Source organism: Equus quagga, chromosome 6, assembly GCF_021613505.1.
Source record: "Equus quagga isolate Etosha38 chromosome 6, UCLA_HA_Equagga_1.0, whole genome shotgun sequence".
Taxonomy (NCBI): domain Eukaryota; kingdom Metazoa; phylum Chordata; class Mammalia; order Perissodactyla; family Equidae; genus Equus; species Equus quagga.
The window spans coordinates 14,156,507-14,176,727 of NC_060272.1; the positions used below are offsets into that span (position 1 = coordinate 14,156,507).

Here is a 20,221-nt window from a genome sequence, read left to right on the forward strand (position 1 = left end):
GAAGGAAGACAATAACTTGACTAATAAGGGAAGAGAAGGGAAAGAGAAAAATACACGATAGAATTAAATAGTGCATTAGCTACTACGAAAAGATCCTAATTAGGACACAAAACATCTCTACTGAAAGTAAAACTGGATCTTGTTCTGATTTAGGAAGAAAGAGGGAGACCGGTGGATGGAAAGCCATCAGAAGGAACTCGGTGGAGCACATGAGTCAGCAGCTGCAGCGGTCACACAGGGAGGAACGAGGAGCGACTTGCCAGGACACAGAAATGCAGTTTCCAGTCATGGGGAAAGAAGCTCCACTGCTAACCTGAGCTACGACCTTCATCATTGGCCTACGAATATCCCAGTGGTCAAGAGAGACAAACGTAAATAAACTTCTCTAAGTCTGAAAAGCAGAGGTGTGCATTTGTTCAGAACACAGAATACAGAGCCTGACTGTTTGGGTTCAAACTCTAGTCCTGCTCCTCACGAGCTGTGTGATCTTGGGACAGTTACTGAAAAGTGTGGGCCTCAGCTTCCTCACCTGCAAATAGGGAAGAATAACCCTACCTAGCTCACAGGGTTGTTCATGTAATTCACATGAGTTACTACATGGAAACTGCTTCGAACAGTGCCTGGTAGTAAGTGTTACGTAAGTAAAATTTACAGTTATAGTAACTATTACATAAGTAAAACTAACAATAACTCACACTTAGCTGTAGATTGAAAAATTGTAAGAAATTATATAGAGATATGTAGAACTCTCATTTAGATTCTGATTCTTTTTCCCGGATGTTGTTCCTAAGGCTTAGAAGTTATATTGCCACTGCTCCTAGCCATTTTCCTTAAAGGGACTAAATTTCCAGCAGTTTAGTCCCTTTAACGTGGCATGTCACAGTGGAAAGAGCACAGACTTTGGAGGCGGGCAAACCTGGGTTCAAATGCTCACTCTTCCACATACTAGCTGTGTAATCCGAAACATATTATGTTCTGAGCCTCAACATACTCATTTGTGGAAAAAGAAGACTAACACTACTTAGAGTTAACGTGGAAATTAAATGTAATAATTTAAGTAAAGCAAGCTTTTCTCCCTTAAATTACTGGTAAAGTTATAAGTATCATCCTCTGAGGCTGGAATTTGGCAGTATGTATCAAAAGTTATAAGATAATACTCTTTATTTAATCTTCTTTCACTTCCAAGAGCATCAAAATTAAGAAGCTCTCAGCATTCCTACAATAAAATAAAAGGATGGAAACACCAACCTAATTCTGCAAGAATAGCATACTGAGGAAATGCCTACAACAAAGGAGAAAAAAGCAGAGTGCAAAAAGGCAGAATACACACATAGCCATTATGATTACATTTTAAGAGTCTGTTGTGTGCAATAAAAGCAAGTTACAAAATAGTATTCAAATGTGATAAATTTATTTTTAATTATTTGGATATTCATTTTTGCACTGGAAAAAGTATAACCTCAAGATATCAATAAATGCTATTTTTATTTCTCCCTACTGCTTTTCCATATTTCAGAATTTTCTTTGATGTAAATGTATTCATTTTATAATAACAAAATCAGCTCATTTAAAACAAGAGCTTAAATGTGTACGGGAAAAAAAGATGAAGAAAATTAACTGAAATGCTAACAGTGGTTTTTCTCTATCTTCCAAACTTTCTATAATGTGGTTAATCTTACTTTTAGACTGAAAAGAAACTTTTTAAAAGCATCCTCCCTCAACCTTTCTGAAAGAAATGGATGACGACATAAAGAGATGGAAAGACATTCCATGTACATGGATTGGAAGAATAAACATAATTAAAATGTCCATTCTACCTAAAGCAATCTACAGATTCAGCACTGTCCCAATCAGAATCCCAATGACATTCTTTACAGAATTAGAACAAAGAATCCTAAAATTCATATGGGGCAACAAAAGACCCCGAATTGTTAAAGCAATCCTGAGAAAAAAGAACAAAACTGGAGGCATCACAATCCCTGACTTCAAAACATACTACAAAGATACAGTAATCAAAACAGCATGGTACGAGTACAAAAACAGGTGCACAGATCAATGGAACAGAATTGAAAGCCCAGAAATAAAACCACACATCTATGGACAGCTTATCTTCGACAAAGGAGCTAAGGGGATACAATGGAGAAAAGAAAGTCTTTTCAACAAATGGTGCTGGGAAAGCTGGAAAGCCACATGTAAAAGAATGAAAATTGACCATTCTTTCTCACCATTCACCAAAATAAACTCAAAATGGATCAAAGACCTAAAGGTGAGACCTGAAACCATAAGGCTTCTAGAAGAAAATGTAGGCAGTATACTCTTTGACATCAGTATTAAAAGGATCTTTTCAGACACCATGTCTTCTCAGAGAAGGGAAACAATAGAAAGAATAAACAAATGGGACTTCATCAGACTAAAGAGCTACTTCAAGGCAAATGAAAACAGGATTGAAACCAAAAAGCAACCCACTAACTGGGAAAAAATATTTGCAAGTCATACATCTGACAAAGGCTTAATATCCATAATATATAAAGAACTCATACAACTCAACAACAAAAAATCAAACCACCTGACCAAGAAATGGGCTGGAGACATGAACAGACATTTCTCCAAAGAAGATACATGGATGGCCAATAGGCACACGAAAAGATGTTCATCATCGCTGATCATCAGGGAAATGCAAATCAAAACTACACTAAGATATCACCTTACACCCATTAGAATGACAAAAATATCTAAAACTAATAGTAACAAACGTTGAAGAGGTTGTGGAGAAAAAGGAACCCTCATACTCTGCTGGTGGGAATGCAAACTGGTGCAGCCACTATGGAAAACAGTATGGAGATTCCTCAAAAAATTAAAAATAGAACTACCATATGACCCAGCTCTCCCACTACTGGGTATCTATCCAAAGAACTTGAAGTCAGCAATTTCAAAAGTCCTATGCACCTCAATGTTCATTGCAGCATTACTTACAATAGCCAAGACGTGGAAGCAACCTAAGTGCCCATCAACAGATGATTGGATAAAGAAGATGTGGTGTACATATATATATATATATATATATATATACGTATGTATGTATGTATATACAATGGAATACTACTCAGCTGTAAAAAAGAACAAAATCGTCCTATTTGCAACAACATGGATGGACCTTGAGGGAATTATGTTAAGTGAAATAAGCCAGATAGAGAAGGACAATCTCTGTATGACTCCACTCATATGAGGAATTTAAAAATGTACACAAAGAGAACAGATTAGTGGCTACCAGGGGAAAGGGGGGTGGGGGGTGGGCACAAAGGGTGAAGGGGTGCACCTACAACACAACTGACAAACAATAATGTACAACTCAAATTTCACAAGATTGTAACCTATCAACTCAATAAAAATTTTTTTAAAAAAGCATCCTCCCTCAAGCTTGTCCTTTTCTACTTTTCTGTCTTTCCTTCTCAGTTAAAATTCTTGAATAATTACTATATTCCTTGAGAGTTTCAAAGATACATTCCCTAAAACTGAAGAAATGTGGGAAATAGCTTATCCACAGAGTCAAGTATTAAAGGCAACTATGCACAGCTTGGGCAACTCAGGCCTGCTGAGTTAATCCTTTACTGTGACAAAGAATGAAATTAGAGCAGAAATATATAAATCCTCAAGTCAACTTTAGAGAGGCCAGCCAACTGATTCTTGGCCCACAAAATAGAAACCCAAGTGAAAAAAGATGATAAAATTGGAGTTTCCACTAAGGGTTGCTGATACAACAGGAGGCTCCACACCAAAATGCAGAATTTACAAAGAAAACGAATCAAAAGCAGCCCCATGACTCTCAGACTCCTCTCAGTCCAATGATGATATAAAAAGAGTGAATGGAAGGGGGAGATTCTCTGCTGCGAAGAGAGGAATTTTGTGGAGTGAACCGTGGCAGTGCTGTGAGTACAACCACACCCTCACATTCAAGCCGAGTCGGGGGCTCAATGAGCCTATTCAGTGAGCTAAATATGGGACCCCAGAGGGCAGGGCACAGCAGATTTCTAGAGAGCAGAAGGAGGAGAAGCCATGTTGATCACTGAGATCAAAACGCACAACCCAGGCAAAGAATAAGCAATTCCAGCAGAGCAGAGGTGGACCACATACAAGAGTCAGCAGTGGGGTCATCTTTGGTTCAGTCTAACATCACCCTCAATAAGGCCAAAAGGACCCCAGAAGGAGGAAACCGTAAGTGGACCTAAGTTCCTAGGAGCTAAGGAAGAGTCACCAAACAAAGCCCACCAACATAAAGATGCATCCTCCCAGGTCAGCAGGTAGCCAGCACAGGAATCTTCGAGAGCCCACAGGGCAGAGTCAGCTTTAACCACGTGCCTGGCTCAGAGAGCCACATGAGAACTAGCCTAGTTCCTCACCATTCCTCCCTCCTCCACTCCACCCCATCTAGAACCCGGTAAGGTCAAAACAGGAAATCTGAGGGTCAGGGGGAACAGAAAAGGAGCAGAAACCAACCACACCCCTTTCTCTCACAGAAAGTGGTTGCCAACTACAAGTCTTAACTGGGAGGAGGGAGAAAAAGTCTTATCTTTGAGTGAAGACTGGAGTCTTGATTAATATCTTGAACTGGAAACTTTTAATTTTTAAATTGAGCCTATGTTTTGTGACTTCTGTTACCTAAGATTACTGCTATTTGAATGTGCCTTTTGGTTTTTATTTACTACTGAATTCTGAGCACCTAGAAGAGTGGCTGGCTCGCCGGAGTGCTCATTAAATGGTTGTTGAATCAATAACTTGAAGAGTGAATAAAAAGTCATTTTTAAGGCCTGACACATTTTCATAAAGGCAAAAAGCTTTCCAATCCAAGTACATTTTAAAGAGATGGTGAGAGACAAAAATGAAGATTTATTTTGAACATTTCCCATAAGTTTTGCATTCAACATACTGAATATATACCTCAAGAAAGAATATGTCAGCAAGAACATGGTTTGTCCCTTCCCGAGAACACAATTACCGTGCAGTGGTAATTTCTGGAGGTGTCCATTTCAGCATTTATGCTGGGGACAGAGGATTCAGGAACATGAATACTGAAGACCCTAAATACTGAAATGAAGCTGGGGACCTTGAAGGACCCCACCAGTCTTTATGGCTCGCCCATCTCTAGAGCGAGATGAACGTCCTTCCCACAGGAGACACCACTGGACCTTGGGTTCATCAAACTTCCCTAACTGCATCTGACTCCAGACTCCCTAACTAACCTTTTGAATCAAAAACGGTTTCACTCGGGGCTGGCCCCGTGGCCGAGTGGTTAAGTTTGCGCGCTCCGCAGCAGGCGGCCCAGTGTTTCGTTGGTTCGAATCCTGGGCGCGGACATGGCACTGCTCACCAGACCACGCTGAGGCAGCGTCCCACATACCACAACTAGAAGGACCGACAACGAAGAATATGCAACTATGTACCGGGGGGGGCTTTGGGGAGAAAAAGGCAAAAAATAAAATCTTTAAAAAAAAAAAAAAAAAACAGTTCACTCAAGGAAAAGTTTCAGCTCAATTGAAAACTGTATTTCTCACTGGTTCCCACCTCAGTGCTGTGTGAATTTTAGTTAGCATGACACCCTGGGCACTGACCAGCATCTGAGTCTCCAAAGGGCTGAATTCAGCTTTCTCCCTTAGATTCACCCCACTGCCTATCCCTACAGTGTACTCTCCACCTCTGCTTCACTCCTTACCTCAACAAAAGCAGGTCTGGGCCTTAATGACCCCCTGAAACTTCCCTCCTTAAAGTGATCCATACCCCATTTATGCCAAATGCAGTAGAGGATATGAAAAAAATCTAAGTAGATGAGGTCAGGAGGTATGAAGAGAGCCAGGGAAGTATGGAATTTAAAAACAAAAGTCAAGGAGTAAAGAATTTTAGAGAGAAGTGTTCATCAAGGCCAACGCAAGAGAACATTCCACTAAGATAAGGACTGAGAAGCACCCATTAGATCCGTTGGCGTGGAAGCCCATGGTTGGCTGATCCAGAGCAGTTTTAGTGGAGCGGTGGGGCAGCAGCGGCTGCACAGAACAGAGAACATGCCACAGGGGTGACCAGCAAAGAAGAGCTGATAAACTGCAGAGGGCTGAGGAGTGAGGGGAAATGAGGAAGGAAAAAAGTGAAGGCATCTCTCCAGAAGGTCGGCTGGGAAGAAGAAAGAAAGTGGTCAGCAGTTGGGAAAGTACAGGATAAGGTTAATGGATGCGGTGGTTATGCTTTTGTACATTTAAGGATAGACTCAGAAGAAGGATCCAGTTAAAAGTACTTAACTCTGACTGAGTATTTACTATGGCAAAATTCTAGAAGCTTTACACATATTAACTCTTTTAATCTTCATAACAACCCAATAAAATAGATAATATTACCTCCTTTCCACAGATAAGGGATCTGAAGTACTCTGGGAGTCTCTGAGGAGCCCACTGGGCACCCACAGGAGAAAGCATCAGCTTTAAGTACGTGCCAGGCTCATTCTCCCAGAAAGAATGAAGAAGTGTCGTTAGAAAAGGCAGCAAAGAACAAGTTAAGAATAGATGGAGGGTGGGCCTCTTAGGAGAAGGGTGCTTCATCCTTCTAGATTGGGGGAAAGGAACAAAGTTTGCATGCCTGACAAACTTTTAGCCATCCCTCAAAAATTAGCTCAGCTATCGCCTACACTGGGAAGTCTTTACCAACTGTTCAGGTGTAGACACAAGTCAGGGCACGGCCTGCCCAGGTGATAGCCTTAGTTTTTGGATAGGCAAGAGTGGAATGGGTGGAGACTGGAACAGTCCTGAGGATAGGGATGAAGGAACAGCATACGGACATGACCGAATCCAAGAAACATAACTGAGCAGTGGTTCCAGCAACTCAGCTCAGATTAGACACCATAAATTAATACAAGGTTGGGGGTCTGGCTAGATGAGGAAAGCAGGATGGCAGTACCAGGCCTCCGAGAGTTTTGAAGTGAGCACAACTTGCGTTCCAGACTGGATATGGAAGGTGCCCAAAATGAGCTGTAAACTCGAGACAACAAGGGGATCAAGAGTCTGGCAATCAGAGTCATTGTGACGAGAGAGAGTGAAGAAGCTGCAGGAGTTTGTTTACAATGAAAGAGGGTAAATCAGGGTAAATCAAACCAGACTGAGGAAGACAGGTTTCTCCCAAAGAAACACCCATCTCTGCCTACTTTGCAGTCTCCTCTTCCTCTACCCATCCCTTATTAATATTGGAACGGCCTAAAGTTCTGTCCACAGCCTTCTAATCTACTCACTGCTCCTGACGCCCTCATTCACATCCATGGCCTAACACCCACCTAACCACGTCCAGTCCAGCTCCCTCTCTCTAAATGTCCCCTGGTATCTCCAACTGCACTTTATAAACCCCTCAACTTTAAACATGTCCAGAATTGAACTCGTCCTCCCCCAAAATGAGTTCCTTCTTCTCTGCATTCCCTATCTTAGTGAACGGTAACACTATCTGTCTACCCAGAGTCACCTTCAACTCCTTTCTCCCCCACAATCCAACAAGCTTTATTGACACAACCTACCTGCTTACACATCTTTAGAATCTTTCTTCTCTATCCTGCCCATTCTCACTGTTAATACCTTAATCTGGGTCTTCGGCATCTCCCCACTAGACTCTAACTGTTCTCCCTACCCCCCTGCAGGCCACCATCTTGCCTTGATCTAAATCTGTCTGTCTATTAGAATCTCCTGGCGATGCTTTTAAAATTCAGACTTCTGAACCCTACATTAGCCCTTCTGAATCCGACTCTCTGGGATAGGACCCAGGAATCTGGACACTCAGAAAGCTCCATGGCTGATTTTTAGCCAGGACACAAGCAGCATTTGGAAAACACTGCTCTCATCACCAAGAACAATCTCCCATCCTCCCTCCCATGGCCAGGTGAAGCATTCCTGACCCGTGCTCTAGACGGGCCCGCTGCATCTCAGGAATTTGCTCTATCATTCACTCCTGTCTGTACCCCGAGGCGGAGGAGCCTTGGCCACTCCTCAGTCTTCTTCCCAGGCTCCTCCTCTTCTCCCTCATCAGGTTCTGTCCCCAGTTCTCTTCTCACCTGCCCTTGGACTGATTTCACTGCACGCCTCTTAGGAAATGCTGACTCCAGCCATAATCAACAACCCTCTAAGTCATTACCTCCCGCCTCTTTGCCAGGACCTGGCCAGGTTCTGTCCCTCTAGAGGCCTTCTCCCTAATTGTATGTCTGACAAACTTTTACTCGTCCCTCAAAAGTCCACTCAAATATCGCCTATGTTGAGAAGTCTGATTTAACAACTGTGACTCTCCCCCTGCTAGCCCACCCCTGCAATAAACCCACGGCACCAAGTTCAGTTGTTGTTTAATTTCTTTTAAAAAAAATTTCCCCACTAGACACTGAACTCCTCAAGGGTGAGAACTACACCTGGAATACACTAGACATGCAACGAATGTTGGTTGAGTCCACTGTTACACAGTGAATATACTGTGAAGTGAATAAATAATGGAAACACCTGTTAATAAATGTAATAAATATACAGCTGTTACTCAATGCATAGTTAGCACTGGTAGCACTGGCCTATAAGCAAGGACTCTACAATAAGTCATGAACACAATTCCCATGCACTTTTATCCAGCCATAATTGCAAGACTTAGCAGACAGCAATATAATTTCAGACATGGTCACAAATGCTTTTCCCTTGATTTACCGCCCTGGCGACATCGGCTTTCTTTAGCAACTTCAAAACGCCCTGCTGTGCCTGTTTCAGAGTCTTTGCGCTTGCTGTTCCCTCTTTGCAAAAAGCACATTTTTCAACAACTCTTACTTGGCTGGCTCCTTCACACCATTTGGGTCTCAGCCCAAATGTCACCTTCTCAGATATCTTCCCTGACCATGCTTGCAGTGGTCACCATAACCTCAGTCTATGCCATTATCCTCTTATTTTCTTCATAACACTTATCGCTATGTGAAACCACATTATTTGCTAACTTATTTGATACTGGTCTCCTTTACCCCATTTACCACTTTATCCTCTGTACACGAACAGTGTGTGGCTTATATGGGTACTTAATAGACACCTGGTGAATGAACAAACGAATGAGAGAGAGAGGAAAGCAAGTGTAACACTAAAACACCATTAACTACAGTCACAAAACAGGGGAAATATGCAGGTGGTAGGAAACAGCAGGGATTTTTGCCATGGGGGCAGGGGTAGGCAGCTCACTCTTCCTCAGGAGACTTACCCAGGATCAGAATTTTGACTTACCAAAGAGCCACACTTCCTATCTAAAGGAAATCACTTCCCTCTCAGCGGGTAGCCTTGCAAACAAAAGTTTTAAAACAGGATAACTGTTTTAAAGTTATCCAGACTTGCCAAAAGACCAGTCCTGGGAAACATGTGCCTAAAATCCACTGTAAGCATTGGGATTAACACTTGTTCAACGTTGCATTCCCAGTGCCTAGCACAGGTTCCGGCCCACAATAGCTGCTCAAAATGTTTGTTAAATGAACACATAAGACACAGCCTTCCGAGGAACGGTCATCCCATCAACTCTTAAGCTGCAAATACACTTATTTTAGAAACAGGGCAAGACAGCTGAGGAGAGCCCCTGGCCTAGGCCTCTCCCTGGGCAGCAGTTTGGTTCTTAGAAGTCAATACTCATCCACCCTGTGCCACAGATAATAAAGTATTACCATCCCCAGAGTTATCCTACGTCAAATTTGAATAAACTGTGCCAATATAATGGCTAATATAGCATAGTAACCAATAACAGATTTTTCTTGCCTTTGTAATTTTTTATGTGTATTTTGGTCAGTAAGGAAGGGCAGCTCAAAATGCTGAAAGACCAACTTAAATGGAAAGATTCCACCATTAATCTCATATCCACCAGTATATGAATCACTGTGTGATCCCAGGAAAACCACACCACCTTCTTGACTTTCAGTTGCAACACTCATAATGTTCTTTATCCAAAGGGTAGTTTGGGGAAGATTAATTAGGTAGTAATTGTAACCTACTCTGAGGCCAATGCCTGAAAGATGCCATAAATCAAATTAATTATGAAACAAGGGAAATCATGAATATTAAACCCACTTCAAAACCTGAGAAGTTGAGAAACGAGGAAGGTTTACAATTATGCCTATGGCTCTATGCTAACTCTCAGACAAAGGCATGTATTCTACTAACATTCACAACAGATCTTCAGTATTTGGAAATGTCACCTGCTTCTTTACTTGGGCAAGATTAACTTCACATGTATAAAGAAGTATTAACAGTGACAAGCAATTGCAAAATTACAGCTGTTCCAATGGTTCACTGTTGCTGTATCAGTGCCTAATCTCAGTGCTGTTTGGTTAACATACAGTCCGCCTAACCAAAAGTCAAACAACTTCAAAGAGAAAAACAGAGCTGTTTAAAAGGCTATATATACTTCTCTGCCCTCTATCTGCTGACCACCACTGACACTCAAGTAGAATATCACAGCAACGGTCTGCAGTAATGTCCGCACTTTCTTAACAAACAACTTCCTTCCACTTTAAAGTACTTGAATCATTTTTTGTTTGTCTAAAAACTCTTAAGGGAGACTGAGAAAGAAAGAAATCTAAGGAAAACTGAGGGGTCAGCTCCTGAAGCAGAGATTGGGACTTGCATCCGGGGGAGAGCCAGTTCGGTCCTCTGTAGCCTAAATGAATGGAGCAACGGAGCAAGGAAGGGGCAGGCGTCCAGCACCGCCTCCACCGGGACAGCCACTTCTTTCAGCCCGGCAGACGCGCCGCCGAGGGCAAGGGGCCGGGGCAGAACACCAGGGCACCCAGCCCGGCCCTAACTGCCCGGCCCACTGGGACACCTGAGCATCGCACCTGGGGCTCACAGGTGGGGGCCGGGGCTGGCGGCGGGACTCAGTCCCCCTGGCCCCGCCAGGCTGAGGTGGGGGCGGTGCCCGCTGCCCCTCACGGGCAGGAACCACCAAGGCTCGGGAACGGGGATGGAGGACTGCCCCCAAATCTCCCGCAACTCCGAGGGTTCCCGCTGCCCCAGCCTCCTCAAGGAGGTGCGCAAGATGGCATGTAGGGGACAGCCAGGACGGCGGCGGCCGGTACTCACAAAGCCCACTGGAGCCGGTGCTGGTGAACATGGTCCCGCCGGAGCCTTAGCCCCCGCGGGAGGACGGGGAGGGGAAACGGAGGTGGAGGCACCCGGCGACTGCGCAGGCGCACTCCAGGCGGGGCGGCGAATCCCGAGACTCGATTCAGCTCCAGGAGCCGCTTGTGAACAGCGCACGCGCAGCCCGTGAGGCGCCGGGCTCCGTCCGGGGCTCCCTTCCTGCTGGGAAGGGGAAGTGCGTGCACAACGGGAAGGGTCCGCCTCTCCCGGTTTTGCCGACGCCGCGGGTGCCCTTGGGAAAAAGGAATGGGATGGCGTGGGAGGAATTTGTGGGAGCCGCACACTAGTGCTCAGCGCCCCCCACACGCCCCGTGCAGACGCGCTGGCAGCGGATTCCTCTGGAACGCCGGCGCGGGGCCATTCCTCATGACCTCTAACCTCTCCCCGGACGGGACGCGCGGCGCGTTCCACGCATGCTCAGTCTTTCTGGGCCGTCACCCCACGCGTCCCCCCTTCCCCCCGACCGCCGACTGTTTGTTGACAGTGAGAACCGTGTCGAGTTCCGGTGTCCGGCCAAGGGCGAGAAGCCGCGCGGTGGGTGAAAGGGGTCGTCGTGGGGAGTGGGGTGGTGCGGCTGCCCCCGTTTTCCCACGTTGGTCCTGCACGTAATCCTCACACAAAGCGCCGAGCGTCGTTATTCCGGGACCCCAACCCGTCCCCGGCGCGGCGAGTCTGTGGGGAGCGACCCTGCTCCCCACACTTCTGCCCCCGCGTCCTTCCGGGCCCAGGCCATTTAATGTTTTCCCCATTGAAAAATGACGTTACTCTTTGCTAAAAGCAAAGTCACGGTTTTTTAAATGAGTTTGAGCCTGAAAACTTTTAAATTGCGCAGTCGTTAAAGAATACATAGTATGGGGAAATTGATCAACTACAAGGCTAAATGAAAAGGACAGGCTGCAAAATTATGTACAGCGTGCTTTTTTTAAAAACAACCTGTTGAGTGCTTATAAGGGCCAGGCATTGTGCTAAATGTGGAATTTGTGGATCAATAAAACACAGTCCCTGCCCTTAAGAAGGGGTGCCAGTGGGCAAGAATATTGACATTGATAATTTCTATAAGGCAAAAGTATATGTGACTTTTATTTTTTTAGGTTCTGTTTGTAAAGTTTGTTCACAATCTTGAAATACACTTTACATATAACTTTAGATGCATCTAATTGGGTTATTTTGCAATAAAATGATACTTTAAAGGTGCTTTATGTTTGTAGAAGCTGTTGATTGACTACAAAACCTCTGACAGTGGTTGTCAAAGTAGTTATGGGGACCTTCCGCCCATTTAGGGAATCCAAAAAGCTAAAACTATTTTCATAATGATACTAAGACATCATTTGGCTTTTTTTACCTTTGTTCACTCAGGGGTATACAGTGGAGTTTTCCACTGTACGGTTGGAAGGGCCACATAACTTAGCAAACCAATACTTTCCAGTTGACAGAACAGTGATGTTACAGTCATGCATGGGTAAAAAAGTCAATTCAAACTGTAAGATACACCAACAGGTTTTAGTGTAACAGTACAAAAAGTTCATTGATACGATTTCAGATTCCTCATTACAACTGTTTAAGGAACTACCACTTAAGTTATGGCGTAGTATCAAAAATGAACAGCTGTATTATCTGAAAAGACTATTAGTCTGCTTCCTTTTCCAACTACGTATCTGCGTCAGGATGGATTTTCTTCATATACTTCAGCCAGAACAATGTATCACAACAAACTGAAAGCTGAAGCAGGTCTGAGAATCCAGCCAGACATTAAAGAACATTTGCAAAAATGTGAAGTAATGCTATTCTTCCCCGTAATTTTTTGCTTGAGAAAGCACAGTGGTTTTTCATAAACATATGTTATGTTAACATGTAATGGGTATATATTATTGTTATTTTTAAGTGAATTTCATAAATATTTTTTAAATTTCTCAGTTTTCATTTCTAATATGGTAGATACAGATAGGTATAAACCCACATTAACAAAAGGTCTTGCAATTCTGTTATTTTTAAGAGTGTTAAAGGGATCCCAAGACGTTAAAGTCTGAGAACTGCTGAAATAGGAGATAAAGCATCTAAAGTTTAAAAAAAAAACACTTCACTTATTTAAGTTCAATTCTGCAAACATTCTTCACAACGAAATGCATAACTTAATATGAAAGTTACTTGAAAATATTTTCAGTGATCCATACTTGAGTGTATACCTGCCATGCACTCTAAGGACCTGTACATGCTGACTGTGGAAGGCTGTAGGTTCGTCCTCCAAAAAGCAAGTCTTGCCCTTGGAGGGGCACTTTTGGCCTCACCTAGGATCTCATTTGGACTAAAGAGCCAGGCCCTATTAAAGCAGCATTTAGCAAGCCCCCCAGCTGACTTGTATGCACATTAAAGTCTGAGGCGCTCTAGTGCAGTGGTTCTCACCAGGGGGTGATTTGCGCCTCCAGAGAACACTTGCTAATATCTGGAGACATTTTTGGTGTTATAATTGGGAGAAGGAGTCACTATTGGCATCTAATGGACAGATGACAGGTATACTCCTAAACATCTTACCATACACAGGGCAACCTCCCACAATTAAGAATTTTCTTGGGGCCAGCCCCCACGGCTGAGTGGTTAAGTTCGTGCACTCCACTTCAGCAGCCCAGGGGTCCCTGGATGAGATCCTGGGAGCAGACCTATGCACCACTCATCAAGCCATGCTGTGGCAGCATCCCACATAGAACTAAAATGACCTATAACTAGGATATACAACTATGTACTGGGGCTTTGGGGAGAAAAAAAAAGAGGAAGATTGGCAACAAATGTTCACTCGGAGCCAATCTTCCTCACCAAAAAGCAAAAAAAAAAAGCATTCTCTTGCCCACAATATCAATAGTACAGAGGCTGAGAGACCCTACACTAGCATAATTCATCCAACCTTTATCCCCAGAACCCTTAGTGTATATCGTTTCTCTTGTCTTTGCTTAGACTTCCATCTTGTGTCTTCTCTAGATTGTATCATGGAGAACTCATTCTGTCAATCACTAGGAATCACCGTTTGCCTTGCTATGTCTTGTTGAATATGCTTTCCACATTGGGGTAATGGCGATAAGTTTGAAAGGGAGAGCTCCTAGCAGGGAGGAGTGTGTTTTACAAATGTTGTATCCCACCCATTTTGAGTCTCTTGTTGTGAAGGCATGTCTTCATTTAATAAATTAAAACACAGCATCTCTAAGGTTTTGGCATCAGAAAGAAAATCTGCAGGTGAGTCCTGGAGGAAAGTTGCTGACCAAACATCCCAGACAAGTGCCTTTTCCTGTGTATGTCACCCTGCCTTTAGCATAGTGTTGCTTTCATATAGCAGAGATAGACTGGTAGCTTTCCTGAAGATTACTAAGTAGTAGAGGGGGCCAACATCAGCAACAAAGATAAGAATCACAAACTTCTAAAGCATCGAATTCCAAACAGATGACAACTGCTGTGACCTATGTCCCTGCTGGCCATGTCACATTCCACATTCTGCTTGGAGGGCCCCCGTCTCAAATTTCCAGGGATTCTAGTCAGCACCCTTTTGGAGGAATCAGTAGACATTGACTAGGACTGATGAGGACAAAAGAATTATTTAATCTAATTACAAAAAGTTTTGGATTCAGCTAAGACTTTGATTTGTCCACTTTAAAATGGGAGCTACAATATTTATTATAGTATTTCCAACTGCGTATTTAGGTGAAAAGAGTTTCATTGCACTGGAACAATTCCTACAAAAGCAACAAAATGTAACAACATTTGAGATTTCTTTAACAGAATTAGAACCTCATTAAATTTAATCAATAAAATTTATAAAAATATTTCAGATTATCACCGACTGTTTTAGTTTGGGTCCCCAAAAGCAGACTGTGAGACAAAGTTTCAAGTTCAAAGTTTCGAGTTTGTCTGGAAGTGGTCCTAGGAAAGCACTGGGAGAATGGGAAGTGAGACAGGGAGGGGAAGGATGGAAACTGATAGAGATGAAATATCAAACAAATCAGCACTGTGGACACCTGGAGCCAGCGCCCCAGAGTCATCCCAGGGTGAGGCAGCTGGGGTATTTAGCCACTGAATCCCATCATTCACGGAGGCCTACCCCAAGGATGCAGTTCCCCAGCACTTCCAGCCCTCACATGAGTGGACAGAGGCTTCGGGGGCTGGGCAAGCCCGCAGGCTAAGAGCTGCAGGTGGGAAGTACGCCCCCAGACACACTTATGGCTCAGGGGAGAGGGGAGGGCGCTGACTATCACCTGCACCATCCTGCTATGGTTTTCATTTTCATAGCACGGTGGTAAGAAAGCTATGCTAAGAAAGTGACATGTGGAAATTATGATGGTGGGGTTTTTTTAGGGAAGTAGTGAGGTGGGTTTGCCTTTTTTTTCAGTCTTCCTCCAGTACCCACCTTAGAAGTCCACGCCACATCATTTCTCTTTTTCCAGTTCATCTGTTTACCATCACATATCAAAGCATGTGGTCTCTAGAGTCTGAGTTCTAGAGATGGAACATATGCCCTAACATGTGGTGGGATTTCAAAACAGATCAATTTTCTGTAAAACTTGATCACTACCCCTTCAAAACATAGAGAAGTATTTTTAAGCCACTCATATAGAGCCTGTACGTTTGTGAGACGACCACACTTCCTCATCTTCTTCACCCTGACCATCTGCTCTTTCTCAGAGGCTCAATTAAGGTTACTTCTCTTTCTCATGTCACATAGAGACATGTCTGGTCTGTTGGTACCACACATACACTCGCTCATCCTGCACTAGTTTTTAGTCTGTTATGCATCGTCCCTCTGCTCTTTCATTTTTCTGCACATCCTGTGTGGCATCATTCTGATTTCTTCGTTCTCTTATATACAAACTAGTGTATTTATAGGTGGATGCAAACATTGTGTCTCCTAATGTAGTCATATTCAAACACCTGCAGATCAAAATATGTATCATTTTCTTATACATTTCTCTTCTTTATTTCTTTACACCAAAGTAAGGGCATTATATTGACTATTAAAATTATGTGTAACATATTTTCCTGAGTTTCATTTAGGGTATTCAAGGCAGAATTACAGAATATTTGTTATAAAAGGCAGTTGGGTCTACTAGGTTTGAGAACTGTTAGAGTAGATACATGCCATTTATGCCAAACATATACCCGGCTAACTGCAGTTGGGGTCTGAACAGCTTAATGTGAATAAAGACAATACAATTTTAGGTAATCTTCAAAATTACATATCAGATGTTTAAGACATTTTCTTATACCTTGTTTTTAGGTATATGATTTATAAATAGACGCAGAAGCTTTTAATTATCTTAATATGGCCATACATATTTCATAACACTAACCATTGGTGAGAATATTTATAATTGCTCACAAATAGGATTATTCTGCTCCTTATCTGTTTTTCTTTCCAGAGGGTAATTTTGATCAAGTGGATGGGATCTAGCTCATAGTACCCTGTAGTTATAAAAGTGAAATGGATTCCTAGCCTTCCAACGCAGTGTTGTCAGTATAACACCCCTCATTTCCTAGTCCATCCATATTGTTTAAACAAATTGAATACTCCTCATAAAAGAGGATATTGGATACAATGCTATTAGTTTGTATTCCCCCAAAGCCAACCTTGAGACAAGGATTTGGGTGCAAATCCTCCCTATTTGGGCAGTGATTCCATGAAGCATGGTGAGGAACTAGGGGAGAGGGCAGTCAATAATGAGCGGGTTACAGCTGTGGGCACCTGGAATTAAATCCTACTAAAGACCCTCCAAGAAACTGAGCAGAACAGACTTCGAAGCTGTCTCACCAACAGGCAAGGAAGCTGGGCTGTTTGTTCAGCAACTCACTGGTTGAGGGTTGCTCCTGGGGGTTATAAATCCCCCTGCACTTTCAGCCTGCTCCATGTGTGGGCCAAGCAAACTCCTGCATCCAGAGAAAGCCCTCAGGCAGAGAGACACAGGTGTTATATGGGAATTGTCTGCCGAAGCTCTAGGTGACCTCCAGGGTAGGCAAAAAGGATATGGTTGGGACACCAGCAGCATCTGCTAAAAGTGGGAAGAAGAAAGTGAGACCAAATTGCTTATTCCCTCTATTCTCTTACCCCTGGTCCCAGGGCAGGACATTTTTGTGGGGCCAGCATTTTCTTCCCCTTGATGGATATGGCTAGCGATTGATGATGTAGCTGCTCTGGAGCCTTGCCAGGGTGCAAGCTAGATTTCAAGGCATCTTTGAAACAGGAAAGATATGCGAAACATCATAATCTCACCCGCTGATCCGGACATGTCCTGTTATGGAACTGCCTGAGCACCTCCTATCCATCAGACCAAGGCCAACACCCACAGATCTACTTCCCCCAAGGTGGTTTCAGCAGAAGTAGGAGCTTATTTCTCACGGGCTTACTTTTAGACCTGTTCAGAGACGGCAGGGTCATTCTTGGCTCGAATGCTTAATCTTACTTGTAAGTTTTTGTGGCCAGGTCGTACTGACCAGTAGCACATTGATTCAAATTCATGTATTCAACATAATGTTCTAAAACAAAACATATTCATTTGATCTTTTATTTTTTGTTGTCTTATGAGATAATCATTAAAATATTGTGTAGGAAATTCCTTATGACTCTTATTTCCACTATTGGCAATATTTGTTATTGTAAATCCACGGGAATGCAATTGAAATATGCATATGCAGCAAGAATATCATTACCACAGCAGCTAGCAAGAAAAAGAACATACAAAGATATTTCCTAAATTTCAGAAAAGAAGCTGGAAATACAAAGTAAATTACTAAAACCTAATTGGCCATAATATGCCACTTAATTTTGCTTATTGATTTTAGCTTTTCTACTTTTTTAAATGGAGAACTAAGCCCAGAACTCTGTTTCACCTACATCTTCAATCCTCTGAGTATGTTATGAGTTGACTTGTGTGTCCAAAAAAGGATATGTTGAAGTCCTTAACTCCACCCCCGCCCCCCGTATCTCAGAATGTGATCTTATTTGCAAATAGGGTGATTGCAGATATAATTAGTTACGATGAAGTCATGATGTAGTGGGGTGGGACCAAAGACCAACATGACTGATATCTTTATAAGATGGGACGCATACAGACACAGGGGAGAAGGCCATGTGACAACAGAGGCAGATATGGAAGTGGTGCAGCTGCAAGCCTAGGAGTGCCAAGGATGGCCCGCAAAACACCAGAAGCTGGAAGAGGCAAGGAAGGATCCTCCCCTCCAGGCTTCAGAGGGAGCACAGCCCTGCCAACACCTTGAGTCTGGGCCGCTAGCCTCCAGAACTGTCAGACAATAAATGTCGGCTGTTTCAAGCCACCGAGTGTGTGTGTGTGTTTTTACGGTAGCGCTAGGCAACATGCAGCTTTTCGCTTTAATTCATATTTTAAAATTTCTTGTTCCATCTGCTATTCATCTGTTTCCCTTTTCCTCTTTCATAATTTCTACCTAGATAAAAGCTATGCTGAGATTTTCTGCACAGCAATCACAGGGCTACAGCCCACCATGCTCTTCATGGCAATGCCGTTGTCACAAAGGTGACAATGTGTTTGATCTCATATACCATGAGTATGATGATAAAATCAGGAACCCCAAAATTGCACTGGTAAAATCTTTCTGCCCGTGATGTCCACCGAATCTAAAGTTGCTTTAAGTTAAAGGTGTCGTTTTCTGATCTGTCCAGCATCAAGGAGAAGCTGTCAGTCACTCACTCAGTGGGCTCCAGCCCCCAGCACAACCTGTCCCCATAGTCATGGCTCGTTTAAGCTGTTTCTGCAGATGAACCTGTGGTCCAGTCGCTAAGACAATTCAGATGTTAGATAAGAAGGACTTGAGAGGTTCCAGTCCACTGTTCTGTGATGGTGGCTGAATTCCACACCCTTGCCTGACTTTTGCACCTTGGGCATTGCATTCCTCTATCAAAGCAAGGACACACTACACTACGTCGTGGGCATCGTGCAACTGCATCTCTTCCGTCTTTCGTCTTTGTTTTCCCAAGACTTAGCACAGTGATAGGCACACAGTAGGGCTTCAATCTCTATATTGAATATATATATTCTATAAATATGTATGGAATAAGATGAATAAGGGAAATGCAGCATCAAGCCACACTCGCTGCTTTTCCTAGTTCTACAGTTGGGTGGGCTTCAGCTTTTACAGAGATCCCATGTCTGCCTCATGCCCCAGTGAGTGAGTTGTGCATGCTCCGTGCTCCCAGACTTCTTACTCTTACGGTTATACTTCACTGACCCCATCTGTGACGGTGAGTTTTGTGTGTCAACTTGGCTAGGCCACGATACCCAAACATTTGGTCAAACACATTTGCATGTGACTGTGAAGGTGTTTTTTAGATGAGATTAACATTTAAATCAGCAGATTTAGAGTGAAGGAGGTTACCCTTGCTATAGGCTAAATGTTTGTGGCCCCTGCCAAATTCATATGTTGAAGGCTAATCCCCAACGTGATGGGGATTGGAGGTGGACACTCTGGGAGGTAATTAGGTCGTGAGGGTAGAGCCCTCATAAATGCGATTAGTGTCCCTATAAGAAGAGACATGAGAGAAATGCTCTCTCTCTGCCACGTGAGGATACAGCAAGAAGGTGTCAGTCTGCAAATCAAGAGGGCACTCCTCAGGAATCAGATTGGCTGGTGCCTTGATCTTGGACTTCCCAGCCACCACAACTGTGAGGAATACATTTCTGTTGTTTAAGCCCCCCCCCAGTCTATGGTATTTCTGTTACCGTAGCCCGAGCAGACCAAGACAACCCTCCATTATGGGGGGTGCGGGGAGCTCGTCCAATCAGTTGAAGGCCCTAAGGAAAAAACTGACCTCCTTTGATGAAGAGAGCATTCTGCCAGCAGACTGCCTTCAGACTTGAACTGCAACATCAACTCTTCCCTGAGTCTCCAGACTGCTGGTCTACCCTGCAGACTTCAGACTTGTCAGACCCCGCAATCACATAAGTCAATTCTTTAAAATAGATCTTTCTCTTTCTCTCTCTCTCTCCCTTTCTCCAGATATAGATAGGTAGATACATAGATGGATAGATATAGATGATATAGATACAGATGGAGAGAGA

General features: G+C 43.4%; 1 protein-coding gene and 1 long non-coding RNA gene across 4 annotated transcripts in view; one reads left to right on the forward strand and one right to left on the reverse strand.

Annotated features, from left to right (window-relative positions):
• The window catches only part of UBAC2 (UBA domain containing 2), a 161,553-nt gene extending 150,326 nt beyond the window's left edge, over window positions 1–11,227 (reverse strand). The window contains exon 1 of the mRNA XM_046664105.1: window positions 11,097–11,227. Within this exon, the coding sequence (XP_046520061.1) occupies window positions 11,097–11,127 (31 nt within the window). The 5' untranslated portion in view covers window positions 11,128–11,227. The remainder of the gene's footprint in view (window positions 1–11,096) is intronic.
• Window positions 11,228–11,393: 166 nt separating this feature from the next.
• Window positions 11,394–20,221, forward strand: part of LOC124240894 (uncharacterized) — a 30,532-nt gene continuing 21,704 nt past the window's right edge. For all 3 annotated transcript variants that reach the window (XR_006889045.1, XR_006889044.1, XR_006889043.1), the window contains exon 1: window positions 11,394–11,690. This is a non-coding gene — a long non-coding RNA (uncharacterized LOC124240894). The remainder of the gene's footprint in view (window positions 11,691–20,221) is intronic.